The following is a 25,400-nucleotide window of genomic DNA, read 5'->3' as shown; positions in this document are numbered from 1 at the left end:
AAGTCTGTGGGTATACCTTTACAGGAAAATTAGCTCGATTGAATCTGGCAGTAATTTTGACTGAACCTTTTTGAATAAGCCTTGTGAGCCAATTTAGTTCCTAAAATTTTTTATAAGGATTTTTATTCAGTTGGATTTTCTACTGATTGACAGACTGTCTGACTGATGCCTTCAGACAAGCATAGCTCAATAATGGCTAAGGCTACAGGCTTGATTTTCTCACTGTTTGATATTACCTCAGCCTGACAGGAGACCTTTGGCATACCACGGTACATACAATGCATGCTTCATGGACTCCTTTAGGGCCCTTTTACCATTGCTGACAGCACAAGGGTGTCAATTTGTGGTAGTACAGCAAGATGGCTTCCCTATGTTTGTAACAGGAATCATCAAAGTGTTACATTGTGACTGAATTGATTGCAGAGGACCTTCTCATAGTAATATGAAAGTGGCAAAGTGTTTATACATTAATACAACATCAATATCGTGTCCTGTACAAAAACTTCAATAGCAGCTTGTGGTATATTATTGATATACTACAGCAAACTAGCCAATAGAATCAGTATATCGCTTGTACACATGATATACGCATCTGATTGGTTAAAATTTTTTGATAGTGTTTAGTTGTTTTACCAGTTAGGCATGTCCGACTTGACAACTAGTGGTACCATGGTAACCAATACCTGTTACTAAGCAACTGCCAAAATGCATATAACTAGGTCAGATTTAAATTTTGTTGCCTAGCAACAGTTGCTATGGATTGTTGGACCAATTTTCAAGAAGATTGCAGGCTGCAACACATGTGCATACTCCTTCAGCATGCTAATCACAAGGAATTACTTACCAGTACTAATAATGATATAAAAATATGAGAAATTGCTGTTACTGCTTCCAAGTGGGAGACAAGATGTTGTATTAACATATTATACTACAGATATCATGGTATTCGAAATATATACCAAAAGATATACATCTTTTCTAAGTTTGTATATCTTTTGGTATATATTTCGAATACCATGATATCTGTAGTATAACATATACATATATATTATTATTATTATTATTATTATAATCAATACAAAACTTTAGGAAATTTAAGTTCAACCAGGCATCAAGCAATCCCTAATTCAGTCATGAGTATAGACAAAAGTGGGGATTAAATGTTCAATATATCTGCAGATGTAGGCAACCTCCCTTTTTTCTATGGTCCCTAATCGAACTTAAAATTCCTAATTTTTCCTGTTACCTTTTTTTGTTCTATATATTATTATGACTGGTGAGCCCACACATACTGCATCCATTCACAAATGTAGGGAAGCCATTGTACTACCATGAATCAACACCTTGGACTGTCAGCAAAAAGAAGTGGGACACAAAGGAGGACTGCATGTATTATATGAACTGCAGTATGCCAAAAAGCACATCTCTGGACGAAGCAAATGTCATACAGTGAAAAAACCAAGTCTGTATCCCTAGCCGTTATTGAGTTATGCTTGCCTGAAAGAATCAGGCAGTCAGTCAATAGAAATTCCATTAAATACAAAATTTTAACTTCGTAACAATCTATTGGAAGTATTTAGGGTTGTATTGAAAACACTTTTAGGCTTGGTTATACCTAACCAATACTGCCAACGCACCATGAAGGTATTGTGAAGTTGGTTTTTGGGTGAAATTTTTTGCCAGGAAAACCCAAACCTCCATGATCCCTAATGTACAGTACCACTGTATTGTATGGTGTTCTATGTACGTATACTGTGTGATTAGCAACTTCATCAAAAATTGTTTAAATTCAGAAAACCTTCCGATTTCTCCTTCTATAGTCCATATACGTTCACCTCAGCCCCCGCCAAAAACAGCACAATCAAATTGGTGAACATATGTTTACTCTTTGTACTGAAACAAGCATGTTTTGATGTTTTAAACATGTTTGCTTGCCTGAATCATCCATACTAAATGTATGGGATAATTTAAAGCCTCATAACTCACTTGTTCTTCCCCATATCAAAGTGCTTTTTTGACTATTAGCTCTGGTAATTAAAGGGCTTCACAGTGCTATTGATTACAAAACAGCTATCAAAAGTGACTCACGTCATCCAATATTGAAAAAATTACATGACAAAAAATCAGGAATAATATTAGTCCAAATACAGCATTAAAAGCAAAAAACACTGCAGGCAGCCAGATATGGAATTTTACAAAAAAAATTCTAATTTTCATCTGCCTGCTTGCCTGCCTGCCCACCCACCTGCTGCCTGCCTGCCCACCCACCTGCCTGCCCACCCACCTGCCTGCCCACCCACCTGCCTGCCCACCCACCTGCCTGCCCACCCACCTGCCTGCCCACCCACTTGCCTGCCCACCCACCTGCCTGCCCACCCACCTGCCTGCCCACCCACCTGCCTGCCTACCTGCAGCACAATAACAAACTTACAGTCAATTGCAGAATTGTTGATAATTTTCTTCCCGTACCGTAAACATTCTGTGAACTGGAAACTATTTGTAGTGATGCTGGATCAGCCGGACTAATGCAAAGAGTAGTGTGGTTCAATTACTGTTGAATCCATCGCAAGGATAACAAAACTTACTCACAAAGAGCTTTACAGAAACACTCATAGTGTAGCATAATGTTTTCAATAATTCTGCAATTGACTGTACTGGTGGCATGTGTCTTTTGATGTTCAGGAATTTATGCTCTCTGCACCTTGTCTTTCCTTTTATCTTTAATCAGGCTGGATGTCTTCTTCATGCAATGGAACTATATCAAGGAATAAGTTTTCTGATTCCTTGAGCAGCATATTTAGATGCCACAAAGTCATTTAAAGCAATTAGGCTTGGTAGACGATAGGTTCAAGACCACACCCATGCATTAACGATGTTGGTTGATTAATAACAATCAAGTGCAGAGATCACATTTCTTAACAATTTATACATGTTCACAATGTCCACACACCCTTACTATTAGTCTAGCTGTATGCATAATGCTAGAGCAGTGAAGATATGAAATAGTGACACACACCCCTTGGTGGGTACTCTAATACAGCAGTCATACTGATAGAACAGTCACATGTGCATAGCCGCATGCTATACACAACAAAAAGCTAAGCAAACTAATTTTAAAATGAAGTAGTGAAACAATAGATGAATGATTATGGTATTACGGCATAGCTTAGTGGAAAAATCTTTACTTTGGCATTGAACAAAATAATTTTTATAACACGCCAATGTAGAGATTTCCCACCGAGGTGTGCTGTAAAACCATCCTTCATCTCTTGTTTCAGTACTATTTGTCGCTTGGATCCCTACCTCAAATTTATACTTATCTAATTTTATACTCTGGCTTTCAGCATTATATGTGACCGTCTCAGCGAAACCCCATCTAGTTCGCATAAGCATGAAAAACAAAATTTAAATAAAATGGTGAAATTACGTATGTTACAAAGAAAATTTTACTCAAGTTTTAATCAAGCCATTATTTAGAGAAGGAAAACTCAAATCAATTAAACCTATACACTATCTTATTTGCCTACTCATGGGGAGTTTGAAAATCTTTGTTAAATTTCTGTAGCCCTAATAGTTTGCATGTCACATGCATTTGTTTACGATGTGGTAGACATAAACAAAATCGTTGCCATTTCTTCAATAAAAAAGCCTTCATATGCTTATGCGCAAGTAACTGCTGGATGAAAACTAAACCGGGATCAATCTGCCAATCCATGGTGAACATTGTAAGCCAAATCCCAACTCTATAGACTAATCCAAATGGAAGTTATGGCGGCAAGTGTAAGCGCCTGTAGTTTATTTTTAGTATAGTCACCGTACAAATTGGTTTTCCTTGCTCTCCCTACTGTCTAGCACTGTAATTCCAAAACTATTCACCATAATCAGCTGAAACTTTGGTAAACCAGTCCTTGGACAATGCAGATAATGCTGAGAAAATTTTTTAAAAAATTCTGAAGTTGTGCAATTAGATGGGTTTTCACTGAGATGGTCACATAATCATACAGTACGATAGTAGTGTATAGTAGGGACCACAAAGGAGTAGGCGTGGCCCACAAAATAATATCACCCAAAAAACAGCCTCAATTTCCCCTAACAACGATCAGGCAGTATTGGTTAGGTGAAACTAAGCCCAAACAAGCTTTCAGATTGACATGAAACGCTTTCAACAAGTTCCTATGGAATTTTAAAAATAATTTATTTAATGGAATTTTCTACTGACTGAGTAAGTAACTGACTGACTGATGCCTTCAGGCAAGCGTAACTCGATAACGGCTAAGGCTACGGGCTTGATTTTTTCACTGTTTAACATTGGTTCGGCCCGACAGGTGCCTTTTGGCATACCGCAGTACATACAATGCATTCTTCATGGACTTACCAGTGTCCTCCTTTGTGTCCCATTCATCTTTGCTGACAGCGAAAAGTATCGATTTGGCGATAGCACGTGATGGCTTCCCTTCGTAACGGAAATCGTCCATATTTGTCATAGTGGCTATTTTGAGATCAGAGGTGCTTTTCATATTGCTGTGTAACGGGTTGAACATAGCCGAAAACGAAGCATAATGGATACTTCACTTTTCAGATGATAATTGATATAACTGGGGTGCGCAGCACCATTTCTTTCTTTCAGTATGCGTGGATTGCAGAGGTGCTTTTCAAATAGTTCTTGATTCGAAATACTGTGTAACAGGTTGAACATAGCTGACAACAAAGCGTAATGGATACTTCACTTTTCAGATGATATTTGGGACCATTTCAGATGCGCTATGCGTAGGTTCACCAGTCATAATTATTATTTACAAAAAAGTTAACAAACAAATACACAGAAAAATTTGGAATTTTCAACTAGAGTAGGGACCATAACACATCGATAAAACGTACTGAAACAAGCTGGAGTAGTGCACGATATTAATTCACAGTAAAACAATAAGAAGTGTTATATATGTCCCTACTGTGCTCAAGATACCATGATGGAAATGCACAGTAGGGATATAACACTTCTTATTGTTTTACTGTGAATTAATATCATGCACTACTCCAGCTTGTTTCAGTACTTTTCATTGATGTGTTATGGTCACTACTCTAGTTGAAAATTCCAAATTTTTCTGTGTACTTGTATATACAGAACAATACCAACACACTAAAAATTACATAGTCCTGTTCATTTCCTTCTATTTAATAGAATCTTTCAGTCTGCAGAAATGTAAATCCTTGACGATGTATGCATTGGTACAAAGAAATTATTGAAATGTGGTCTTGCTTCATTGTTTACAATAAGTCTGTTCATCTGGTTGTTATTATAGCAAAACAGTATGTGACATTCACTCACTTCCTTTAACACCCTGTACTTGTAACTAGTTATGTATAAAAGTACATGAAATTCTTCCAGTTACATATGTACCTAACACAATGCGGTGTGTAATATACCTTAACCAAACTGACCTTGTAATGTAGCAACTTCCAAAATGCTGTTACTCCCAACTGTATGGTTTATGTCCATGGCTCCAACTAAAATTAATATATATTAGGATAAAAAACCAGAGATGAACATTAGTAAACATATTATTAATTTATTATTATTATTATTATTATTATATTTGATTAATGTACAACCTCTATAAGAGGAAAAATGTGCATATGTGACCGAATTTGACAAAACAAGGCTTCCACATACATCCAATTTTCTGACTTTAACCAGCTGTAACTTGACTACTCAGCAAGCTATTGGTCTAAAATTTCACAGAGTCCTTCCATAGCATAGCACAAAACTAGGTCAAAATTTGAAACTAATGACATACTCCTACATTGAGTTATGGTACTTCAAAGACATAAAAGCGGTTGTGTGTGGAAGCCTTGTTTTGTCAAATTCGGTCACATATTTTGATAAGAAAATAATATAATCAGTTATAAAAATAACTGTTACAACTTTTTCTAAAATGTTCTAAGTTACTAGAAGTAACAACCTCTGCCGGCAGATTGCTCCAGAATGTGACAGTTGAAGGAAAAAAAGGAATCGTGGTAAACATTTACTTTTTGTAATACAATACTTCAACAAAGGTGCATATTGTGAATACAACAATTATAATATAATAAAAGGGTCAGCAGAAAAAGGGAACATGTGCCATTTTAGATTATTTCATCTCTTAAAAATGAAATGGATCATATAAGGCATGTAAATAAAGTTGTTACTAAAAAAACAGAATTTAAAGGTTTAAGGCAGTCTCAAATTTATTTCTTTGAAAAATTACAATTCAATTAAGGCCAAACTGCTATTTAATGCCCACCACATTGTAATCTTATTTTACATATGGCACTTGTCCTCTTTTGGTGTTGACCCCTTCAATTACACTAGTATTCATCATTATAATAAAAAGTACTGAAACAAGATAGCATAATATATACACAAAATTAGGCTTGCGTCAATTATGCCAGCATAATGCCAGCATAATTTGCATAATAGGCTAGCAAAAGCATCAAGCATTATGCCAGCATAATAGGATGACTTTCAAGAATTTAATTAAAACGTGCAACGCACACGTTAAAAATACAGTGGAACCTGTCTATAATGGTCACCTTGGGACCAGATATATCTGGCCTTTATATACAGGTGGCTGTTATAGAGAAAACCTGTATAAGGTGGTCAGCAGCATTTTAGTGGCTATGGCCGTTATAAATGAGTGATTATTATTAAGAGGCTCGCGCCAACCGCAATGCAGTAATACTTTAGTACAGAAAGGACAAGGTGAGCTTGTTATGAATGTTGGTTATAGCTATTGAATACGTTTAAGCAATGAAGCCTGATAGATTATATAGTATTCATTGAAAGGCAGGAAGTGTGATAATTGTGCATTAATTGAGACGGTGCCGTAGTGCCAGACAGTTGGCTTAACAAGCCACCATAAAAGGTAGCGACCGCTATATGAAGGAGAAAGTTATGTATACAGTGATTCATAGGCGAATTCTTGGTTGGCCGTTATACGCGTTAGACAGGTGACCGCTTAATGCAGACAACAATGTATACATTTGTATGGGAAATATTTGGGACCTCGTGTCCATGGCCGTTATGCAGAGGTGACCGCTTAATCCAGGTGACCGTAACACAGGTTCCACTGTACTGCACAACATGAACACACTGCACATTATTACTACATTTCATATCAAAAACCTTGCAGTGTTATTATTTTTACTATTTCTTGACTGATTATTCATACTTTATAGAAATAAGACTGAGATAATCTGATAGAGCAGTCACTTACTGTGATACAGCAGTCGGGAAACTAATGCAGATATACTCTAATAAAATAGTCAGTTCTTGAGCATAATCTAGATTTTGAGAGCATAATTTTGAGCATAATAGGCTGGATTTTTGAGCACTGCTCAAAAGCATGATAGGCAATTTTCAAAGCATAATTGGCTCAAGCCTACACATAATAATATTATATAATTTTCATAATTTTATTCATTCTAGTATAATATGAGCATAAGTAGGGATAACTTGCACACAAACGTTAACTACTAGCTCATAATTAATTACTCTAAAGCAAGCACATAGTTTTAGCTTCTTCCCAGAATACAGCATCATGACCTATCAAAATCAAAATAAGACTTCTACTATCAAAATTCTCAATTTGGCTACATAGGGAGGAAGCTGAGTTCAAAAGTTATGCACAATTTCCATTTCACTCTAAAATAACATGAAGCTAACACATGAAGGCACTACCTGCAAATAGACATTTTTGTACTATTATTTATTAGGGTTCCTGCAATAAGAAGTGGTGAAGTGACTAGCTGAGCAAAAACCCGACTTGTTTGCATAATTCTGTTTTTGAGATACCGTAAATGCCATTTAAATACATTGGGTAAAAACATGTGCTGCATAATAATTTTTTAATTGTTTCTGATAAGCTAACATGAGTTACGTACATGTGTTTGGTTACATTGCAGTAAAACGTAACTTTATTGTTGCTGTTTCTAAGCTTCTTGCTTAATAGCATGGGTGTATTTAGGCCAAAAACTATATCTTGATGAATCCCACAGTTCATGGTGAATAGAATGACACAAGTCCTAACTCTGTAGTCCGATGCAATTGAGATGTAACAATTGATTAAACAAGTGCCTGTATTTTTTCCCGTATAGGCACTAACAAATCTAATGTTTTGCCTTCTTGATGTCTATATTGCTATAACCCCAAAAACACTTACCAAATAAGGCTGAAACTTAAACAGCCCATTCATTTTTCCCACTAGATAACAACAAAGTCATAAAATGAAATTCAACGAAATGCAAACAAATCAGATTTTTGCTCAGTGGGTCACACATATGTAAACGATGGTAGCTATTACAACATATAACTATGTGGGAAAATCCTTACATTGGCATGTTACCACCATCTGTTCAATTCCAAATTAGGGGATTCTCTACAGTAAATTTACAAAAATACTGTAGAAATGTATAGCAACAGCATGTATAGTTACAGTATGTTGTAATAGCTACCATTCATATTTTTTGTTTCACTACTTTTTATTGCTGGAATCATACATTTTAAAGGGGCGGATCTAGGGTTTGGAAAGGGGGTGCACCAGGGTAGGTATATTGAGCAGGGGCTGTGCCTCCCTGCCCTTTCAGAAGCTGTATCGAATGAAAATTTTGATGTAGAGTAGTTTATGCACAAATGTCTCAATCATACTGCTTTCTTATGTAAGTGGACTATGTGTGTTTAGTCAACACTGCCACAGAGAATCCACATCGCACTAGTGCAAATCAACACTTTGCATTGTCAGCAAAAAGAACTGTAACACAAAGGAGGACAAAGGCAAGTCCATGATGTATGTATTGTAAGTACTGTGATTGGCAAAAAGGCACATCTCAACATCGAACAGTGAAGAAATCAAGTCCATATATGGCCTTATTCATTGTCAAGTTATGCTTGGCTGGAGGTATCAGTTAGTTATTTAGCCAGTTAGTTAGTCAGTCATTCAGTCAGTCAGTCAATCAGCATAAAATTCTGTTAAATAGAATTTTTTTTTAAAAATTGCATAGAAACTTTTTGGAAGGGTTTGGGGTTGGTCTGAAGACATTTATGGGCTTGGCTGTGCCTAGCCAATGCTGCCAAGCTATCATGAAGGGAAATTGAGGCTGGTGGTTGGTCTGAAGATATATTTGGGCTTGGCTGTGCCTAACACCGCCCTAACCAATGCTGCCAAGCTATCATAAAGGGAAATTGAGGCTGGTTTTAGTGTGATTTTTGTACGGAGAATCCCAGTTCTTTATCAGTGGTAGAGTCAAGGAAAGCACAGGGGGCACGTGCCACCCCCCCAAAAATAAATTATACAAGATCAAGGTACTCTAATAGAGCAGTCAATCAAATTCTCTAATAGAACAATCACCATACATAATACTATTGAGAATCCTCCGTAGTTGCTGAATATGAAGACTAAAATCAGCAGCACTATCCCATGTATGGGCACACTTTTCCTGCTAAGAATATTTTGTAAATGCATTAAATGCACATGGTCTTATGTATGCCTTCTTATGACTCATAAAATATAGCTAGCTGAACTCCCTCCACTGTCACTTGTTTCTATCAACTGGATTGATTGCAGAGATGTTTCTCATACTTTCTCCATTTGTAGTGCTGTGTAATGGGTGAAGCATAGCTGAAAACAAATTGCACTGGCCACCTCCATTTCCATTATGTAATTGATTGTTTGATGTGAAATTACTTTTATGGCATTACTTGTGCCATCTCTCTTTTATTCTGGTATGCACTAGTTCATTTGTCATATAATTATGTTATTAATCACATAGTGATTTAGTTTGCCATACATTAGTTTCAATAGTAGGAGTGCAATTAATCCCAAATCACATGACCTTGTTTCTGTAATTGCACTGTAAAGTAGCCAATAAAATAACTGAATAACAGAAGCCTTTTAAGTGCAAAAAGAAAGTGAAATAATGAATAACCAATCAAAGAAGCTGACAATAGAAGCCTTTTAAGTGCAACATATGTAGACATTTTGAGTAGCCAATCAGAATTGCTGACGCGTAAAGCCTTTTAAGTGCAACAACAAATGATGTAATACAAAGAAAGATGATGCAATCACCTGGTAGAAGTTAATGGCCACATAGAACTGGATAGATGTGTACTACAAACTACGACACTATGTGATTAGTAGGCAATCACACTTTTCGTGCAATTATGGAATAATTGTACTCGTAACAGCCAAAATTGCACTCAGCTTTGCCTCGTGCAATTTTGACTGTTACTCGTACAATTATTCCCTAATTACACTCAAATGTGTGTGATTACCTATACAAAGTAGAAGAAAAAATCAGGAAGGATCAAAAAAAGTAGCGCTGCCGTTTTTGAGACAAAAAACGTATGTGCACTCTTTGCCAAGAAAATTTTTAAAATGCTATTGTAAAAGAATCGTACTGAAAGATAGACACTTGGTATTAGAAAGTGAGTTAGTAGGTGATACATAACATACTTGACTAATTCTGCTTAGGGATTTTTTTGCAATAGAACACTCGATACTTTTGCCCTCACTTTTCTGGAAATCCAAAGCTGTAGCAACTTTTAGCCAGACAACGCCTTAGGTTGCAACACATCTATACCTGTAGATATACTAGTGGACATTTAATCCCTAATCCAGTCATGGTTATAGACTGAAGTTTAGGGATGTAATGTCCACTAGTATATCTACAGTTATAGACAACCTTCCTTTTGTTTCACCACTTTTTAGCTTTTCCCTTGTTTCACTACTCTTTTCTTCAATCCCTAATCCAACTTAAAATTCCTAATTTTTCCTTCTAATTGTAACTTTAATTGTAACTTTAATTGTACTATGTTTATTTTATGTTATGCATAGCTAGCTATGTAATACACATGTGGTTGTGACTGCTTTAGTAGAGTATCTTGACTTCCTTGCTTGTCTCAAGTGAACTACGAAATAGATTAAGGGTGTGGTTTACCATGTCTAGTTTTCTAACAGCAAACCTGTGGCTCATTACAGTTACTGGGGATCTCAGTTCCATTTGAAAACAATCGCTTTGCATGTGTAACCATGTAGTTTTAAACTTGTTAACATCATCATTTAAGCAGCATCATCAGCAGCAGCATCATTTAAGGGCATGAAAAAGCAGCTACACATATCTACTCCACTTACAGTACCTTAAATGCTTCAAATAATAGTTTTGTGATGCCTATAAAATTAATATTCTCCTCTAAATTAACATCTTGGTATGGATGAAGAAGATGACTATGTAAATGAAGACAAAAGGAAAGAAGGCAGATACTCATTGAAACCAGAAAAGGCACATGCCAGTAGTGAGTTTATTATTGTGGCATGAAATAATGGCTGTATACTGGTCTTGCAATTGTGGTCAGGCCAGATGGATTTTGATGATTTTTGTAAAAAAATCCAATATCTGGCTAACTGTGAGTGTTTTCTTGTACTTAACACTGGATTTGAAGTTAGATGCATAAGACTAACTGGCTGAACGAAAACTCATTGTCTTCACAAAATTCTATTTTATTATTGAAGGCAAAAATATGTGTGCCATATAAACTTTTTACACACTTTTAATCACTTCAGTAAGCAGTAAAACAAGGCTCAAATCAATAAAGCTAATACACCATTGGATTTGTCTGTCCATGAACAGTAAGAAGATCTTTTGTTTGTTTCTGTACACTTGAAGAATGTAAGGAAAGCACAATTCCTTGGTGTATTTGGTTGTTCACGGTAAACAGATTGAGCCAGGTACCATCTTTATAGCCTGTTTTGGTCATGAGTTATAAAAGGGCCTGTAATTCATAGGCCATATAATAGCTGTACAAAACAAACACTTTTGTTGTTTCAACTCAATATTTTAAAGTGACAGTCCACTCCTTTGCTCCCAATAGAGAAGCACTAAAATGGAATTCAAGAAATGTGTGAAAATGGTGGCAATTTGTTCAGTTGATCACATAAGGCAATGGCTGATAATAAAGAGTACTGATAAATAACAGATGAATAAAGTTTTCATAATGTACTAATTCAATGATTACTACAAATGCAATAACTACTTATCATTACCATATATATCATCAACTGGATCAAGACCAAGATCAACTCTTGTTACATTTGTGAGAGTAACTTCCAATGATTTCCATGTAGTATTTTTGTTTAGTTTTAACCACTTATCCAAAACTATTTGGAGACAGGTAACACTTTGAAGAGGATGATCTTTCTCAATACGATTTAGCAATTCAAGATCTAATCCTAGCTCTAAGCCAATATCTTTCCATGAATTAGCATGTTTCTTGATAACATATCTGTTGAGATCCCTCATTGTTGGAGTATCATTTTCTATAGGTGAAAGATACATAAAAGTTATAGCAATTTTTAATGACGACAAACTGGCCAAAGTCTAACAAATGTTAGATTAGCATCAACAAATTTGTAACAGCTGAAAAACTACATCATCAAGACACATGATAGTGTGTCGTGAGCAGAGTTGAGAGTTACTTGTTACTTCTGTAACCAGTGTTGGGAGTAATGCGTTACTTATGTAACGCGTTACGTAATATTACTACTTTTGTAGTAACAAAGTAATATAACGAAATACGCTATAAAAACAGGTAATATAACTCAAGTTACTTCGCTTACAAATGTAACACGTTACCTAAGTAATATAGTTACTGTAACGAGTGTAATATTACATAATATTATTACTACAAGTAACGAAGTTACTAATCTCGTTAGTTACCCTCTGAGTAACGACTAGCCACAACGAAGTAATGAAGCCTACTTAATGAAGCTTATTCACCAGCTTCTTACTTATAACCAAGATTTGCACATTCTCCAACAACGCAATCATGTCACGTGATAAGGTGGTAGTTTCACACGTGACAGCTTAAGGCTGTGGACACAAAGTAATATAATATGTAATATTATTATAGTTACTTTATTTTATGGGTAATATGTAACTGTAACTAAATAGTTCAGTTGCAAGTAATATGTAATATGTAACTAGTTACTTTTGCAAAGTAACTTGCCCAACACTGTCTGTAACTAAGTTACATAACTAGTTACTTGTAAAGTAAAATTACATCCCTTCTAACTAGCAACTTGTAGTTATAGCTACATGGGAATAACTGTCCATAAAGTAAACACACGAATTACAACAGTAACTAGCAGGGGCATAAGAAGATATTTAACTTATGAGTGCCCAGTGTTAAAGCTGAATACCAAAAAAAAAAAAAAAAAAAAAGGTCACGAGTATGACTAGAGTATTTTTCAGTGATATATGGTACAGTGTGCTGACACCCGTTAGTTATGCAACTGGAAATATTTGCGGATGACCAAGCACCCATGGCACCCATGCTTCCTACATCCCTGACTAGTTACAATAGTTACAGAGTAACTAGTAATCATGCTTTAAAATTAGAACACTTTTCAATTACTACCACACAAACTACTGCCACATTAAGTATGCACTGTTCTTCATGATTCAGCTTAAGTAACAAATAGAACGATTGTTGAAACTGAGCTGAAATTACCACAGAATTATCACTTATCTTGTCCGGATGCTTTGGCTGCACAACCACAGTTGGGTTGTTACTTCAAAAAGTAACTACGTAGTTACTCATTACTTTTACCCCATCTAAGTTACTAACAGTTGTTTTTTACAAAGTAACTATAAGCTGCATTACTAGTTACTTTCACATGCTTGCTTGTTAACTTTCATAACATGTTATCATGATTATTATACTCGGATATTCTTTAGCAAGGAAGAAGAGAACTACACTTCCTATTTTACAGGAACCAATAACGCAGTTTTCAAGCATTAGTACGTACCTCAGTAACAGCTGAACAGAAACAACCTGTGTAACATCCCTCAATGTGGGCCATCTTCCATACTAAATGTGAGCTAAATCGGTCCAGCCGTCTTTGAGATATGTTCCTTCAAAGCTCATTTTTTCTTTGTATTTTATTGTGTCAATTTTTCTTTTTGCACCACAAAGCAAAAATTGCCATAACACGTACCAGCTTTATTGGATTCCTTTAAAATTAGGAGGGTATAAAGAACATATTATAGTGTAGTGATTTTCCATTGGTGGACAGATTAGTAGAAGTGGCAAAAAAAAGTTACAAGCAATTTTAAGTGCGATTTTTTGTCACGTCTGCAAGGTAAGCTACTGACAAAAACAAGCTCTGTATGTAGATAGGCTGACCATCATAGTGCAGAATTTTTTTGATTTGAAAGCACTGAGAGTATTAGCTAAGGGGATATAAAGCAAAAACCAAAACAAATAACAAGTGATACTCTAATAGAACAGTCACCGAGAACTAAAGACATCTGCTTGAAAATGTTAGAAATACTTGTTATGGTTTGAGCCACACCTAGACATTCAACCACTCTACTACTGCTGTCTGTTGCTCATCTCACTTACATATTTCTACCTTATAAACAGAAGTTCTACTGTATTACATACCGCTTTAGCTAGGGACCCGCCGATTATGCTGGCATAATAATGAACATAATAGGTGCCTGAAAGCATTGAGCATAATGCTAGCATAATAGGCAGAACACTTCTGCAATACTATAAATTCTTGCTTATCAAAATACATATCACACAAAAAGATCGATATACTCCAATAGAACAGTCAGTAACTCATAAAATTATCAGGTAGCTTACTGTTCTATTAGAGTAAATTGATTTTTTTCATTTTGACAAGCAAGGATTTACAGTCTGTGCTTCAACCACTTACTGTTTTCCAATAAAGTGCAAAATTATTAGAAAAACATGGGAACTGAGGTATAAATATTGAGCATAATTTGAGCATAATAGGTAATTTTTTAGTAGTGCAGCATAGCATAATAGGTAAAATAATGAGCATAATTGGTGGGTCCCTAACTTTAGCGTATGCACATAGATAGTTCTAGACCAATCTAGAGTTCCATGGATAGATTTATGGAATTATGTAATAGTTATACCATGGTTGCAAGGGCTTTTACTGACATAGGACTATTCTTTGTAGTACTCTAAAAGAGCACACAATCTTGTAATATTGTGCACCTAAAGTTTCCATGGATGCAGCCTGAGGGCTAAGGGTGTATATCCAAAAATACATAAAAATCACATGATTGAGATACTGTAATATAGAGCAGTCAACCTTACTGTGATTTGTTGTCACAAATAAATATTAATGCAAATACGAACCACCACACATGCATGTAGCAAGTGCATTCAAGATCTCTTTATAGAACAGTCATATACGTACAACATTCTATGACTAAAATTAAGTAAAATTAGTACAAATGTCTCTTAAAATTAAGTTATTCCATTACCTGTAGGAAAATAAAAAAGACAAGCAAAAAAATTATATCTAAAGCCAAGCTGTAAAAAAGGGCAAAAATAAGCTAGTATGAAAAAATGTGATATCAAAGGTGGTGGCCAAGAAATGACTGGAATTATTATGTCAATTAATCTGTAATGTCACAAATTAATTGGCATAATATCATTCCAGCCATGTCTTGGCTACCATTAGATTAACATTACTACAGCTTTCTCTGAATGCCAGTTTCAACACTGCACTATTTTTAAATGTTATTTTGCTTTTCAGGATTGCAGTGGTTCTTTTCATAAACCTCATCTTATAAATTTCATTTTTATTCCCATATGCCACAAACTAACTTATGGCTGTTAGAGGCTTCCTGGTACTACTGACTGAACACACACTCTCCAGGACCTTTCACAACAAAATAATTGCTAAGCAAAAGTGGACAGAAAGATGCATACTCTATAGTCCAAGTTTGTATTGAACGACTTATACAGGCTATTCATCCGGCACTCGCCCATTATAACTCTAGTAGCAAGCAAACTCTCAGTATGAAGGTATGTAAGTTTTAAGTGAGTTCAAGGTGTGGAGCAAGGGATGTAAGCATCCTGGGGATGTGTAACAGGTTGAACATAGCCGACAACGAAGCGTAATGGATACTCAGAGTTGGGGTAGTTACTTCAGAAAAGTAACTAGTTACTAGTTACATGTTACTTTTATCCCATGTAACTTAGTTACAGTTACAGTTACTTTTCAAAAGGTAATTAAGTACTCTAGTTACTTTCATAGTATAAATTATGACTTGTTTTTAGCTTTTGTGACATGAATTTTGCTCAGAAATGTATCATTAAGGGATGCAATACATATGTGCACTTAAATAACAATTCTGTTGCTCTTTCGGGTCAGTTTTAATTAATGCTACGTATGTTACTCAAGCTGATCAGTAGTACACAGAATCTGTCTACTTAATGTGGCTGTAGCATATATGGCACAAAAATTGAAGTGCTCTTGCTTTTAAAGCATAATTAGTTATAATTACAATGTAACTATTGTAACTAGTTACTATTGTAACTTAGTTACTTTTCAGACAATTACTCCTAGTTACAAGTTACTAGTTACAAAGTAAGTAACTAGTTATATTACTAGTTACTTTAAAAGTAATCCGTTACGTAACTTAGTTACAAAAGTAACTAGTTACCCCCAACTCCGTGGATACTTCACTTTTCAGACATAACTGAGGTGCACAGTGCCATTTCTTTCTTTGATGTGGTACGCGTGGATTGCAGAGGTGCTTTTCTTGATTTGTAATGGGTTGGACATAGCTGACAACAAAGTGTAATGGATACTTCACCTTTCAGACAACAACTGATATAGCTGTGGTGAGTGGTGCCATTATTTTCTTTTGATGTGGTGTGTGTGGGTTCACCAGTCATAATAATTATTTACAAAAAAAGTTAAGAAACAAGTGCACAAAAATTTGGAATTTTCAACTAGAGTAGGGACCATAGCACATCGATAAAACATACTGAAACAAGTTGAAGTAGTGCATGATATTAAATCACGATAACACTTCTAATTGTTTTACTGTGATTTAATATCATGCACTACTCCAATTTGCTTCAGTACTTTTTATTGATGTGCTATGGTCCCTACTCTAGTTGAAAATTCCAAATTTTTTTGCGTACTTGTAATAATAAGCTCAACGTTAAGTCTCCACATCAAGCAAAATATGGACCAAAGCAATAAGACTACAGCAGGCTTGTATACTGTGTCTGGAAAAACTGAGTGCAGATTCTCAAGCATGCACTCTTTCCTGGACTACTGTTTTACCATTATCTGCAGAGATACCTGTGGAGCTTCAACTGTAGTAGTAAGAGCTCATAATACGGGAAGCCATCGGGAAGCCATCTAAAAGGGAAGCCATCACGTGCTACCACCAAATCGGCACTTATCACTGTTGGCAAAGATGAATGGGACATAAAGGAGGACACTAATAAGTCCATGAAGAATGCATTGTACATACTTCGGTATGCCAAAAGGCACCTCTCTGGTCGAAACGGTGTCAAACAGTGAAAAAATCAAGCCTGTAGCATTAGCCATTGTCGAGTTACGCTTGTCTGAAGGCATCAGTCAGCTAGTCAGTCAGTCAGTGATTCAGTAGAAAAGTCTGTTAAATAACTTTTTTAGTTCCGTAGCAACTTGATGAAAGCATTTCGGGTCGATCTAGATGATTTTTTGGGCTTAGTTTTACCTAACCAATACTACCCCATCGTTGTCTGGGAAAAGTGAGCTGGTTTTTGGGTGATTTTTTTCATGGGCCAAGCCTACTCCTTTGTGGTCCCTACTATACAGTTACTATGATATACAGGAATTTTAGCCACTGAACTGGTGAGGCGACTAACTTCTCTACATTCAACACAAAACCCAGGTTCTTTATAGTAAATACATTATCAGTTTAGGAGAAACTGTGTCCTTCACACAAACAGCTAAAGTGGTATTAACGTGTTTCTGGAAACTAGCCACCGTCAAACACGCCACTTATCGATGGAAATTGATCACTTTTTGTTAGCATGCATATTGTCCATAGAGAGGTGTCTCTTGGTAAACAGGCATCTCTTTATATCATCGAGATATTTGTACAAGTATACTAATTTATTTTACACATGTAACAAATAGTAAACACCAGTCACTCACTGTTTCCAATTTGATTAATCACCACAGCACCCTCCACTGTAGATGCAGTCCCTAAAGTAGATAAAATTAGAAACACACAAACTCATTGTTACAGTCAGCTTAATGAAGTAATATTTATAACACATAAAATGATGTGTTACAAATGCTTAAATCATTGTACATAATCAAACAATACAGTAGTGCTGTTTAATACATAAGGTTCTCCCTTAAAATAAACAGTGACCACCAAAATCTTGTGATTAAAAACCATCATGAAAATATGCAACAAAATACACCAATTTTGCATCAAAGCCAGTGTTAAAAATATACAAAATCACTTTTGGTCTGTCTGTCTGCCTGCCTGCCTGAGTAGCCACATTCAAGAGGCTAGAGACCAAATGAAGCAACACATGGCCACCATTCTCATGTGGTATGTGCCTTTTCTGGTTCCAACAAGTCTCTGCCTTTGTGCTTTGCCTTTCTTTTTACCTTCAGTTCAATTACATGGCTATCTTCATGCAACTGGGAATTAATTTTTATATCAGCGGTTTCCTTACAAAAGCGTATTTAGATGCGAAAAAAGCTATTTGATGCACTTACACTACTGTAGGGTCTGCAATGTAAAAATCAATATCCCCAATCAACTACTTAACTATTGTTATGTGTAAACACTAATGTGGCAGCCAAGTTTGTCACTTTCTTCTAGTAGAAAACAATATAATCATGTGAATATTTTGCAGCAGTTTGTAGGGTTCTTTGTATGCCATGATATTCACCCTCAACATAGTCCAAGTAGTTTTAAAGTATCAGTGGTTTGATTTTATTGGTCAGTTTCTGGTGGCAGCACAATCTGTGCAGTTTTTTGATGGCAAACAAAATTTTTCTTCCTCTGGAGCACAGAACAAGCAGAGCAGCAACTGCACCACGGATCAGCAACGACCAGTACTAGGTAAAAGTGGAGTAGTATGGTTAAAATAGAAGCTTGCTGGTCATCTATATGCTAAACTTCAACCAAAACAACACAATTTTTGTAAAAAAAAACAACAACACCAGAATGGGTGATGAATAAGTGAAACAGTCTCCAATAGCAAGGATAAAAAACCTAATAATACAACTATCTCGCCCAGTAAATGCATAGAGCAATCCAATGCATGAAATTGGTACTCATGTGATCAAAATTTAATTTGCGGAAAATACAACCATACTCCATTCCAATGACCTTAAGATCACACAAAATCAAATAACATCCAGGGAATCCAACCAGACTACCCTGCCACAATTCTCTAGAGACCCATTAGCATGGTAGAGCTGCTGGATGGCATCTGTGCATTCTGATCCCTCTTGACTGGTGTCCAGAATTTCAATTACTCACAAGCCCGGTGATGCTAGGTTAGAAGTTCTACTAGCTTCCCGACTTCCAAATTTCATTATTATGTACAAGATCAAGGAGGTGAGAGCAAGGTTATGTATGTTTGTTCACATGTGCAGTAAGCAGAGCTGTACACGGATAGTAACAGATTTAACTGTTGAAACATTACTACAAGCATTTAGAAGATTTAACAGTCACAAATCCTTGCCTAGACTACTGATTTCAATAATGCACCTACCTACATGTCTGAAGTTAAGGAGTTACAACAACTATTCAATTCACCCCTACTCACTAAGAGCCTGCACAGAAAGGAAGTCATGTGGAAATTTATTCAGATTTCCCTTTGATATGGGGGCTTTTGAGAGCCAACGATTGGGTTGACCAAAACAGCTATAAGGAAGGTACTCGGTCGAACCTTTGTCACTCTTTCCTCACTGCAATCTCTGATAGTAGAAGTAGAAGCAATACTAATGATTCAACCACTGATGACATACGTATCCCCAGATGAGAGAGATCCAAAACTATTAACTCCAGCACATCTTTTGTATGGAGGAAAAACAACAACTTTTCTCACCCTATGGTTGACGAAGATGAATCTAATCAGAGTTGAAGAAGAGAGTTAATACACATTCACTAATCCTGAAGCATTTCTGGAAAAAATGAAAACTTGAATACTTAACATCACTATGTGAGTTCCACAAAACAACTGGCAACAATATACAGAAGACGCATATAGGAGACATAGTTTTGGTGCATGATGACACTCCATGGATTAGATAGGACCTAGCAAATATTGAAGATGTCATCAAAGGATCAGATGGAGCTGCCAACACAGTGGCGGATATAAGGGATTGCACCTTCTGACAATACAGCGTGCCCCCAAGGAAGTTAGTTAGTTTGCACTACAGGGCAGGTGGGTGAAACTACCTAGTTATCATACTATGATACTATATGTATAACTAACAACCTAGTTAATCTATTCTGGCACTGCCCTTATTAGGGTTGGAAGGTGACCTCTTTATACACACAAGACACCTCTAATAATAATAATTACTGTTTCAAATATATTATGACTGAATCAGACCGACCACTACTATACTTGTACTTGTAAAGGCTTCACTTGTATTCTTAAAGGCTTAATGATGGTGAAACATTGCTGGAGAGTGATTAACTAGCTACTACAGTGTAGGTATACAATTACCATGGTCCAGAGTGGAATCCCCTTTTTATAAAGTCTGGATCCGCCCCTACTAATACTCTCAAAAGAATATCCTAGATCTGCCCCTGTTGCCTAAACCTGAAACACCTCTAAAAAAATTTATATCTGCCACTGAAACTTCAAGGAGGAAGAACTAATTATAACTGCCCGATAGCAAACTTGAGGCGCACTCTATACTGAATGTACTGATAGACTCAAGTTCTGGACCCAACCCTTTTGATTTCAAAAGACGAAGAAAATCAATCCAACCAGGATGCCAGAGATTCTCTGAATGAGCTGAAGTTCCAAGGGCAGAAGTCATTGACAAGTGATAATGGATTTGGATTACTTTGTTATCATTACATCATTTATCACGAGTGTGTATGAATATTGTTGTTATTGCATACGTTAAAGGAGTGTGAGTGAATATGCGGCGGGCTAGTCTTTTGGCATTGCAGTCTGCAACTCTTAAAACATGTCAAACGTACCAGGGTACAGCAATCCTTCATCGTATTTTCATCTCTTCCCCCCATACTTGGGGGAGAGTGGTAGTGGTACATTGATAGGTGCATAATTGTAACTGCTTTCAGGCTGTAGGACCACTTGTATGCTGTAGCTAATTCATTTATAGTAATCAATAGCTAAAATAATTTGAGAATAAGGCAAGCCAGTTCCTCAGCAGGTTACAAATCTCAGCAGCAAATACTTCTGTAAAAGCTGAACCCAAAAGAAAATAGACCAACAGAAAAGGCACACACACACAAAAGAGAAATCAATTCATCACTAACTTGGGGAGGAACCATCATTATTAAATGATGCAGAAGTGTACAAAACAAAACAGAAATAAATAAATAAGCAGGTAAATCCTCAGACGCATGCGACCAAACAGGACCATAAAAGGAACTTGCATGGGCATGGCAAGGAAGGTGTGCTTACAAAAATAAACTATCTAGTTAATTAAGTAATGATGGCTGAGTCCACCCACTCTCTGCATGTTCTTGTTAAGACATTACCAACTTTGCCTGTACTTTGGATGGACACAAGGTTATGATATAAAAAGAAAAATAGAATGTATTACAGACATATGGGAATGTAAATTGCAGCAGTGAAAAGACTGCTGCTGTTAGGTAACATCAAAAGTTATCAACCATCTATTAATATATGATTTAGCATCAGAAAATCAGGAAAACATTGGTGTTGTCAGTTGGCAATTTCAGTATTTTATGTGCTAGAAATGCAATATTATACAATACTGAAATTGCCAGGTGATAACACCAAACTGATGCTAAATCATGTTATCGTTATTGGCGCTTTACAGTGACCAGCACTGAAGGTCTGACAGCAACATGTGCTGCATGCAGCCTTAGGATGTAGCTAGTAATAAATAGATGGTTGATAACTTTTGACGCTACCTAACAGCAGCGGTCTTTTCACTGCTGCACTATGTTACCTTAAATTTGCATTCCTGTATGTCTGTAATACATTCTATTTTCTTTTTTTATCATAACCTTATGTCCATCCAAACTTGGTAGCTATGTCTAAACGATCAATAACCTATTAGCTAAGACGTCAAGTGTGGAAACTAATGAACCGCCCGCATGCTGAGTAAAGGTACATGAGGTGCAGTCGATGCTATTATAGATAAGGATTAAAGCCAACTACTGCACAAGATAGGCTCAAGACCACACCTTGCCTGAAGGCTCCCGCCCCTAAAGGTCGGGGGCCGCCAGACTAGACCATACTCACGCGTCACGGAGTTGACAACATTCAAGTTAATACTAAAAAACTCCTTCTCTCTTAAGTTACATGACATATTACATATTGATAATATTATACATCAAGTTAGCAGCTTAGAAAATTGCAGTGACTGTACGTGCGCGATGAGTCACGCCCTCAGCGGGCGGGGGACTCCTCGCTCGTGAGTAAGGTAACTCACCCGTGGCGGACGGCTTCTGTTGTCGATCAGATGAAAGGCTCCCCTCCAAACGTTTTGGAGTACCGGTTCCAGGAGAATCAAATGACATTTTGTTAGTATCTACAAGAGACACGACCTTCAGGCGGTCTTGCTTTGTACAAAACGGTCACGTGTTCAGCGCGAACCCATGTTGACCGCAGCGAATGCAATGTTTATTTATTATTAATTAGCAAAGCCCACCAGGAGCAACACACTAATGTGCATTACAAATCACAAATTGTTTAGATTATATTATCTATAATGTTCTTAAAAGTGTCAAGGTTAGTGTTGTCCTGATGAAGTCTTGTCCTCTTCAGCAAGCCCTGATAAAGTTGTTATTCCAGTAAATGTTGTGTCCTCTATGGCAAGTCCTGATAAAGGTGTTACTATTCCAGCAAGTCCTGATAAAGCAGTGTCCTCTCCAGCAAGTCCTGATAAAGTTGTTCTTTCTCCAGCAAGTTCTGATGTAGTTTTGTCCTCTTCAGCAAGCCCTGATAAAGTTGTTACTATTCCAGCAAGTCCTGATAAAGTTGTGCCCTCTCCAGCAAGTTCAGACAGTCCTGATTTGTCTCACACTATGATGCAGTCATCTTTGCAGCCCTCACCAATGATGGCGGGTATCCCAGCCAGTGCTTCCTCGGTTGATCACTTTTCTTCACTTCTATCTTGTCCTATTTGTAATAAATCCTGTTCTCTTTTATGGCAACACATCAACTCGGTTCACATATCTAGGTATGTTTTTCCATCTGCGACTTTCTTTGCTTGCTGTAACCGTCTTATTTGCTCTGTTCCCTCTTGCCGTTGGGCTACTCATGAACGTTTTCGTAAAACAGGCTGCAGACATTTACTTAAGCCTGGTCAGCGCTATAATGCTTCATTAGTTTCTGCTTCTGATCTTCCTTTCTTAATTTGTGATCAGTCTGAAAGTCAGTCTCCCACTTCTCCTTCACCACCTTCCTTAGCTTCTCCACCAGTATTCCTTCTGATCCTTTAGAGTTAGCCCTTCTGTCAGCTTCTGTATGTTCTTTTGTTGGCCCTCCTCATCTTGAGTCTGAGGCTCTTTCTGTAGTGATGAATTATGTTATGACCTGTCCTGTCTCAACTGTTGTTCACATTCCCTGCAGTGTTCGTCCTTTGCTAGCTAGAGTCTTGTCTACCAAGTTTCGAAATGCAATTTCTTCAGTCTGGGGCTTTATGCGTCTTTTTCTGTTTGCTAAACTGGCACTACGTATGCCTCCACTTCATCAGTACCGCCGTCGTTTTATTTTAGCTTCTGTTTTGCTAGACCGCCTTCATCTCTGGTCTCAGCCCGATGGTTTGTATAATCTTTGGAAAGCTCTACAAGATGATTTACATGTCTCTCGCTCCAGTCACTGTATTCAGTCTTCAAAACACAATATTTCTCGATCTTTGTTCTGGGCTCGGGAAGGTAGGTACAGTAATGCTGTACATTCTCTTACTTCTACTGGTGTGGCTGATAAGAATGGCATTTCAAGAGTTGCTTCAGCGACATCCTGTCTCTGATCCACCTTCTTGTTCGGCCCCCAAGACTGCTTCTTTAGTTGTAGATGAATCTGCTGTGTTAATATGTTTGAAGGGTTTTCCTCGTGGTACCAGTCCCGGTGCCTCTGGTTTACGGGCACAGCACCTTCTTGATGCAGTCAGTGGCCACACTGCACCTTCTGCTGAACTTTGCCTTACCACCCTCACTCGTCTGATGAACTTTTTGCTTTCTGGAAAAGCTTCTCCATCGCTTGCCCCTTGGTTGTGTGGTGCCCCTTTAACAGCTCTTCTGAAAAAGAACGGGGGTGTTCGCCCTATTGCAGTTGGTGAAATTCTTCGTCGCCTTGCCAGTCGTCTGTGCTGTCAGTTTGCCCGTCCCTTTCTCTCAGACTTTTTCCTACCTTATGGTCAAGTGGGTGTTGTTATCCCAGGTGGTCTTGAGGCAGCTATCCATGCTGTCCATCATTCTCTTTCCCAATTTGGCAATGATGAATCTCTAGCTCTACTCAAAATAGACATGAAGAATGCATTTAATGAATGTAATCGCTCAGCTTTTCTTGATGGTGTGTGTAAAGAGTTTCCAGAGATTTCCCCCTGGGTGTATTGGTGCTACAGTCAACCTGCTGAGCTGAGGTTTGGCCACAGGTATATTCTTGCTTCCACAGGTGTCCAACAGGGAGATCCTCTTGGTCCCTTACTTTTTTCTTTGGTGTTGGTGCAATTTCTTCGTTCCATCTCTTTTAGTGAAACATGTCTTCTTAACCTGTGGTATTTAGATGATGGCACATTTATAGGTACTAGATCTTGTCTTCACACATTACTTTCACATTTTACTGAGTCGGGTCCCAGTTTTGGTCTTTACATCAACTTATCCAAGTGTGAACTATACTGGCCTTCTGGTGACAGTTCTTTTCCTAACTTTCATCCTGCCATCAAGCGTATCAACCCCAAGAACAGTGGTTTGGAGCTTCTTGGATCTCCTATTTGGGGACCTCCACAGTTTTACGATGCCTTTTTATCTGTTCAATTTGATAAAATAGTTGCAATTCAGGATAAATTGGTTGACCTCGAGGACCCTCAAATAGAGTTGCATCTGCTTAGGAGCTGTCTTAGCGTTTGCAAGGTCACCCACCTTTTACGTTGTGTGCCATCTCCCTCTTTGGGCTCCTTTCCCTCACATTTTGACCTTAGGTTGCGAGAATGCCTTAGTAGAATCTTGTGTTGTGGAATTTCTGATAGTAGTTGGACACAATCCACCTTGCCATTTAGGTTAGGAGGCTTGGGCCTACGTGAATCTGAGCGTTCTGCTGCTCCTGCATTTGTGGGGTCCTGTAATTCTGCTCGTATTTTAGTGTCACGTTTAGTGGAAACTTTTGATGT

The 25,400-nt window shown here is 37.2% G+C and overlaps 1 protein-coding gene across 1 annotated transcript in view; it reads right to left on the bottom strand.

The window, feature by feature from the left end:
* LOC136245597 (uncharacterized) overlaps positions 1 to 22,634 on the bottom strand; it is a 60,928-nt gene extending 38,294 nt beyond the window's left edge. Inside the window, exons 1-4 of the mRNA XM_066037098.1 lie at positions 22,500 to 22,634; positions 18,018 to 18,068; positions 12,075 to 12,347; positions 5,440 to 5,505 (exon numbers count right to left, since the gene is read on the bottom strand). Of these exons, the coding sequence (XP_065893170.1) occupies positions 5,440 to 5,505; positions 12,075 to 12,347; positions 18,018 to 18,068; positions 22,500 to 22,587 (478 nt within the window). The 5' untranslated portion in view covers positions 22,588 to 22,634. The remainder of the gene's footprint in view (positions 1 to 5,439; positions 5,506 to 12,074; positions 12,348 to 18,017; positions 18,069 to 22,499) is intronic.
* Between the last annotated feature and the right edge of the window lie 2,766 nt (positions 22,635 to 25,400).

The sequence above is a fragment of the Dysidea avara genome, chromosome 15, assembly GCF_963678975.1.
Source record: "Dysidea avara chromosome 15, odDysAvar1.4, whole genome shotgun sequence".
Lineage (NCBI taxonomy): Eukaryota > Metazoa > Porifera > Demospongiae > Dictyoceratida > Dysideidae > Dysidea > Dysidea avara.
Note: the sequence above shows the minus strand (reverse complement) of the source record. Positions and strands in the feature narration are given on the sequence as shown.